This window comes from Apus apus, chromosome 17 (genome assembly GCF_020740795.1).
Source record: "Apus apus isolate bApuApu2 chromosome 17, bApuApu2.pri.cur, whole genome shotgun sequence".
NCBI classification, from domain to species: domain Eukaryota; kingdom Metazoa; phylum Chordata; class Aves; order Apodiformes; family Apodidae; genus Apus; species Apus apus.
This window is the reverse complement of record NC_067298.1, coordinates 5,267,383-5,273,941: the sequence shown is the minus strand read 5'-3', so window position 1 is coordinate 5,273,941 and position 6,559 is coordinate 5,267,383. Positions and strand designations below refer to the sequence as shown.

Sequence of the window (6,559 nt, the reverse complement as noted above, 5' to 3'; positions counted from 1 at the left end):
AGCCTTGGCCAGAGGTGAAGCTGGAATTGGAGCTTCCAGCAGCTTCTCACAGGAACCAGCCTTGTGGGCCACCCCCCTGCCCCAAACCCTGCCACACTAACCCAAACCAAGGATTTTGGGGTACAAGAAACACAAATGCCAGTTCACTTCTGGGAGCACCCCAGTTTCCTCTGCTTCTCTCCTGCAAAGCCCATTTCTGGATCCTTAACCTATTCCTGCTGCTTCAGGAATCCTCCCTCCCATAGTCCTGGTTTAGAGAACAACAGACACAGTGAAAACAGTGTCAGTAGAAAACATTTAACCAATTCAACAGTGATATCATTAAAACAGTGTAAATATAAAACATTTCAACAATTAAACAGTGAAACAAACAATTAAACAGTGTAAATATAAAACGTCTCAACAATTGGACAGCGAAACAGTTGGAACAATTAGTGTCAATATAAAACATGTAAAACAATTAAACAGTGAAATGGTGAAACAATTAAACATTGAAAATATAAAACATTTCAACAATTAAACAGCGAAACAGTCAAACAATTAAACAGTGAAAATATAAAACAACTCCAAAACTGCATTTCCCCTATCCCCCTACTATTAAGAAATTCTAAGGCTAAAAATATAGGTTTCTTTGAATATATAATATATAATAGATTATATTAAAACATCTAAAGAGGCAGACTTGCTGAATTTATAGACCTTTGCTTTTTCCTTAGGCAGAAGTCAGGAGGGAGGTTGAACTCAGAGAATCCAGAAGGGACTTCTATTTACCTACCAGCTCATTATCACACTCTACCTACCAGCTACTCTAGACAAAAAAAGGAAAGAGAAATGGAGAGACAAAGGGATGAGGAAATTGCACTTAGTCTATAGAGTCCTAAACCACCAGGAATCTCATCTCTTGGGTGGGATTTAACAGGTGCTGTCCTTTAGCCCTGAAGGAACATTTGCCATGTCCATTTGCATGGGGGGAAAAAACAAAAAAAAGAAAATTCACATTTCTTCCTTTAAAATTAAAAAAATAAGTAGTGCTGTATTTCTGCTCTTGAGGAAACTCATGGAGTAGAGACTTCTGATGTGTCCTTTGAAGAGATATTCAGCAGTCCCTGTAGTGGTGTTTCTTTCTCCCTCTGGTGTTCCTGTGAATGGTCTCACGATGAAGCTGGCAAAAGTTACTGTGGATGTCTCTGTCTCAAGAAACTCTTGTCCCTTTTAAGTCCCAGCATCATGGGGGAGTATCCTACTGAAGCCTGTGTGGGCTTGGAATGGGTGACAGGTCTCTTACAAGAGAGATGCTAAACTGCTCCAGTCCTTCATGTCCTCTGGCAAAGGGGCATCATTGAATTCAAACACCTGCTCCATGTTGACAGTGTTGGTGAGGCCATCGTTTGTCCCTTCATCCCAAGGATTCTGCAGAAAAGCAGTGGCCATGAAGGTTTCATCAAAGCCTAGGGTGTTCTGGTTGGCTTCAGTGAGGACCTGCTCCTGGAGACCCTCACTGTGCTGCCCGTGGACCGTCAGCTCCAGGTCGTGCGTGATGGGGCTGATTGGAGGCAGAAGGTCCAGATCCCCAAAAGTCGACAAGTCTGCATCCAGGTTGGTGTCAAAGATGGCTTCCCAGTCCAAGTCACCTTTCAAGGATCCCAGCTCCTTTTGCACTTCCTGGCTCAGCAAGGCAGAGTTGGAAAGCCGAGCCACCTTGGCCGGACGGTGGGGTGAGAACTGCTGGCGCTTCTGCCCTGCTTTGCCATCAGCTGGATTCCAGGTCTGGCTGCCAGTGATTTCTTCAAACTCCTTCAGCAGCTGCTGGGACTCTGTGTTGACATTGAAGATGTTGGTGGGGGTGCAAACTGGAGCAGCTGGGCTGGCATCACAGCGTGGTTCTTGCTGGGCTCTTCTTGTGAAGGCCGGGTGGATCTGCGCCGGGGACAACCTCCGCTTTTTGAAGGCACCTTTCTTGAGCTGGTCAGCATAGAGGGGATCAATCTTCCAAAAGCCTCCTTTCCCAGGCTCATCCTTCTCCCGGGGCACCTTGATGAAGCACTTGTTCAAGGAAAGGTTGTGCCTGATGGAGTTCTAGACACAAGAGAGGAAAAAAAAACCACAAGGTTGAACGCTTGTCTGCTGCCCCAGCATCACCCCCTGCGTGTGGGTGCTGGTGGAGAGGCACCTGTTCAGCCAGGACCTTTGGGAAAAGAAGAAAGCAGAAATGGCAGCATCAAGATTGGAGCCACACTCTTTCCAGTCGTTCCCAGTGACAGGATGAGGGGCAACAGGCACAAACTGGAACATGGGAAGTTCCATTTCGATATGAGGAAAAACTTATGGTGAGGGTGACGGAGCCCTGGGACAGGCTGCCCAGGCAGGTTGTGGAGGCCTCTTCTCTGGAGACATTCCAAACCTGCCTGGATGCAGCCCTGCCTACACCTCTTCCTTCTGTTGGGGGGAAAATATCTGGCCAAAAATGTGGCAGCATCCTTCCCTGCAGCCAGGCTGACACAAACCAGATGGGCAAAACCAGAGAGACACGTGGGCTGTCCCTCTGCAGCCCCGTGTGTCCCCAGAGGTGCCTCCTGGGCTGGGGAAGATCGGTGTGAAATTACTGCATCTTCATCAGCCTCTGCTCAAATGAGCAGAGGGGGGGGGGAAAGGAATTTCTGCTCCCGTTGTGCTGTTCTGAAACCCTGAATGTGCCTGGAGTGATGTGAGGAAACTCAGTTATTGGGTAAATAACCCAGTGTTGGATTCCACAAAGCCAAGACTGGATGAAGAGATTGGATATGGTAGAGGGTTGGGTTTTTTTGATGTTGCCTGGATATCTTTATGCTTATTCATCCATAATCCGGAGTGCCGAGTAGGAAAAACAAGGCTTGAATGCTTAGAGCTGTTGAAAAACACACACACACACACAGAGACACAACAAAACCCTCCTCTGGGCTGAAGCTCCTCGGGTGTGTTGGCTCCTCTCCAAAGCACTCAGCTCCCACAGGAATATATCCATCTCCCCCCGGAGGATGGGTGGCATGACCTTTCCAGGCTGTCTTCATGTACGGGAATCGGGACAAGGGATGAGAACAGAGACTCCAGAAGAAAGAAAGAGAAAGAAAAGAAAAAGAAAGGGGGGGGAAAAGGAAGGGAAAAAATAGAAAAAGAAAGGGGGAGAAGAAAGGGAGAGAGAGAGAAAGAGAGAAGAAGAAAGAGAAAGAGAAGAGAAGAAAGAGAGAATTAAGAGAGAGAAAAAGAGAGAGAGGAAGAGAGGAAGAAAGGAAGAAAGAGAGAAAGAAAAAGAAAGAAAAAAGAAAAAGAAAGAAAAAGAAAGAAAGAAAGAAAGAAAGAAAGAAAGAAAGAAAGAAAGAAAGAAAGAAAGAAAGAAAGAAAGAAAGAAAGAAAGAAAGAAAGAAAGAAAGAAAGAAAGAAAGAAAGAAAGAAAGAAAGAAAGAAAGAAAGAAAGAAAGGAAAAGCAGAAATAAGGCAAGAAGGCAGGAACACAGATATCACTGCAAACAGTCTGGGCTATAGTAACTCCAGCTTTACAGTTTAATGCAATTTTGCAAGGGTCAGAGACTTGCAAGCTGAATTCTCTGCTTCCCATCCCAAACTTCATTCAGCCTGGGCTGCCCTCTGGTATTACCTGGCTGGTTAACATATTTATCATTCCAGCCTGCAACAATCCCGTGAACCCCCTACATCTCTCTAGAGAGGGATTGGAAACTTGCTTTCTTTTTTTTAATAATCACATTTAATTAAAAATGTGGTGATTATCCAGCCATGACTTTGCAGGAGAAAGTCAACGTGCTGGCACACACCTCCTCCCCCCAAATCTCTCCCTGAGGTCCCCCCAGCACAGGGCAGGCTGGGGGACCTCGGTGATCCTGGAGAAGGACCAGGGGGTTCCCTTCCCTGTGATAAGTTTCAAAGAGCTGCTGGGCACCCATCTGCCCAGGGAGAAGGTGGGCAAGGGGTTTGCAGCAGTTTTGCCCAGCCCTGCCTGGGTGAGCTCTGCTCTCAGGATCACTGTCATACTGCGGATTTGGGCAGGGAATAACCCCAGCAGAGGGATGAGCCACCCAGGTCCCTCCTGCCCTGCCACATCCTAGAAAGCCTCACATCCCGGAAGCCCCCTTGTGTGACAGAGGAGGGCAGCAAGCTGGGGAAAAGCCCCTGTGCTTCAGGCTGTCCCCAAAGCCAGGGAGCCTGGGGCTGTCACCTACCCCGTGGAGACATGCAGCCCTATTTGCTGTCTCTTGGGCATCCCTCTGAGGCTTCACCAGCTCATCACGGTGATGGAGCCTCCTTTGTATGTCCAAGGGGACAAGAGACCTGCCCTCTGTCCTGCTTAGAAAGCAGCAGCATTTCTGCTCTGAACCTCTCCAGTGAGGGATTTGCCCAACAAGTAGCATCTTCCCAAGGAGATCCCTCTCCATCCCTCTTCTATGCCTGTTCCTCAGCACCCAGAGATCCTCGATCAAGAGATCCCAGAGATCCTGGCAATTTTAGGTGTGCTCAGCTCCAAGGGACTTGGGACCCCATGAGATGGCAAACAGTTGGACTTCATGATTTTAAAGGTCTTTTCCAACCAAAACAATTCTATGATTCTATGAGAGCTCCAGAAAAGTGGAGCTGGGAACAGTGATGCCTTTGCCCCAGAACCTAGAGGACCTGCAGGGAGCAGCAGCCCAAGAGGTACCTCCCTGCTCCCAAAAGGGCCCTGGACTCTCCCCCATAATGGCTCCTGCTCTCCAGGCTGCAGCATTTCTGCACACCCAACCTCTTTCCCATTACTGGCCTTCCCTGCCAGCTGCTGGTGCTGCTCTCCTCCGGGTGGGATCCAGCATCCCCCACAGGACCTTGCCTGATGAGGTGAGGGCTGTGGAAAACCCTCCCCAGCCCTGCAGGGAGAGAGCACAAGCTCTCCAAATCTCCTACCTGCCAGGTGGGATCGGCGTGTCGGAAGTAGCAGAAGTTGTCTGTAATCCACTTGTAGATGGCTGAGAGGGTGATTTTGGGCTTCCCACTGGCTTCCATTGCCATGCAGATGAGGGTGGCATAGGAGTACGGTGGCTTGACGTGCGGGTTGGTCTTGTAGTCCACGTCCTCTGGCAGCTGAGGGCAGGTGGGCACGGTGTGCTGCACCACCCTCGGGGTGGAAGAGGAGATGGGGTTGCAGGGAGTGTGGGGCACCCCCATGCACGCCGGGTCAGCAGCCAGGGGGGAGCAGGGGGCAGCAAAGCTGGGGGTCCTGTGACGCTCGAGGGGGTCCGGGATCCACGGGGGCCTGGCCATGTTGGTGTCCTTGACAGAGAAGTTCGTCAGCCACGTGAGGCTGGTCAGGCTGTTGTCCAGCCCAGCCGAGTGACTCTTCCTGCCCTTCCCGCTGTTGTCGGGCCACCCCTCAGCCATGCCGCGGCTCCTGCCTTCCAGGGCTGCACGGGAAGGGGAAGGAGGTGACAGGGCAGAGCCTGCAAGAACCACAGGGAGAGGGTTGAAGCTCCCCAAGGCACAGCCGCTCTCCTTCACCCACGCAGGGCTGGGGTGCTGCAGTTCCTGGGTGCTCCAGGTGCCGCTGGGTGAGCCCCATCCCCTGGATCCTGTGCACCACATCCCCCCGGCAGGCTGGAGCTGCCCAGCAAGCCTCCGGCTGGAGCGAGAAAGAAAACAGAAACACCAAACCCAAAAAACCCCCTCAAACAGCTGTTGTCCCACCAAGGGAGGATGTTTCTCACACCCGCCAGTAGCAGGACAAAATAATCGGATCCAGCACCTCGACAAAATCTCTTCAAGTCCCCCCTGCTGCCCACTCCCCTCGGGTTCAGGCGGTTCCTGTTCCTCCCTTCACCCGGTGCCCCTAAAACAAGCCGGGGGCGGGGGGGGGGAAGCACGGGCACACCCCAAGCACACCCTATCTCTGAGTGGATTCAGTCCTCGGCTCTCCTCGGGCTGGGGATGCGGCTTTGGGATGAGAACCCGAAATCCGGTGGGTTTGGGGAGAGGAGTGAGCGGTCAGAGCCCGGGCCGTGGTGAGGAGCTGAGCGTGCCCGGGCGCGGGGGGCTCCGCTGGAACCATGGGGGGCTCCAACCGGCATGGGGGGAAGGCAGGCACGCAGGGTGTGCGGGAAGGGGCGGAACCAGCAGCCCCACTCCCTCAAAACAGGCTTTTATGTCCCAAAAAAGAAGGCTCGGGAGGCAGCGACAGGTTGTGCAGGTGTCTGAAGCCCAGTGTCAGCGCTCGCCCCCTGCAAACTCCCGCCCCCGCGGGGAGGGAGATCCCGGAAACGCTGGCTGCGGTGGGCGGAGGGGCGGGCAGGGGGGTTCTAAATAAAAATGAACATAAAAATAACCCCTGCCCTGTGCAAACCTACCGCCTCTGACGGCTGGCTTTGCCCGAGCAGCCCAGCTGAGCCCTCAGTAGGCCTGTCCCACAACTCTCCCCTGCGAACCCACCGCTCCCCGCTGCTGCCGGCGACCGCCGCAACCCCTTACCTCGTCCCGGCGGCGTCCCCCAACTTTCACAAAGTCTCCCCCAAAAGCTCACCAGACAGCAAGAAGCTTCTGGAAAAAA

At 52.0% G+C, this 6,559-nt stretch overlaps 1 protein-coding gene across 1 annotated transcript; it reads right to left on the bottom strand.

Annotated features, from left to right (window-relative positions):
* Window positions 1-666: 666 nt before the first annotated feature.
* FOXJ1 (forkhead box J1) lies at window positions 667-6,559 on the bottom strand. Its single transcript, XM_051634842.1, has 3 exons — window positions 6,481-6,559; window positions 4,927-5,459; window positions 667-2,076 (listed from the first exon to the last, which is right to left on the bottom strand). Exons 2-3 carry the CDS (start codon window positions 5,398-5,400, stop codon window positions 1,282-1,284), a joined length of 1,269 nt encoding a protein of 422 aa, XP_051490802.1. The 5' UTR covers window positions 5,401-5,459; window positions 6,481-6,559; the 3' UTR covers window positions 667-1,281.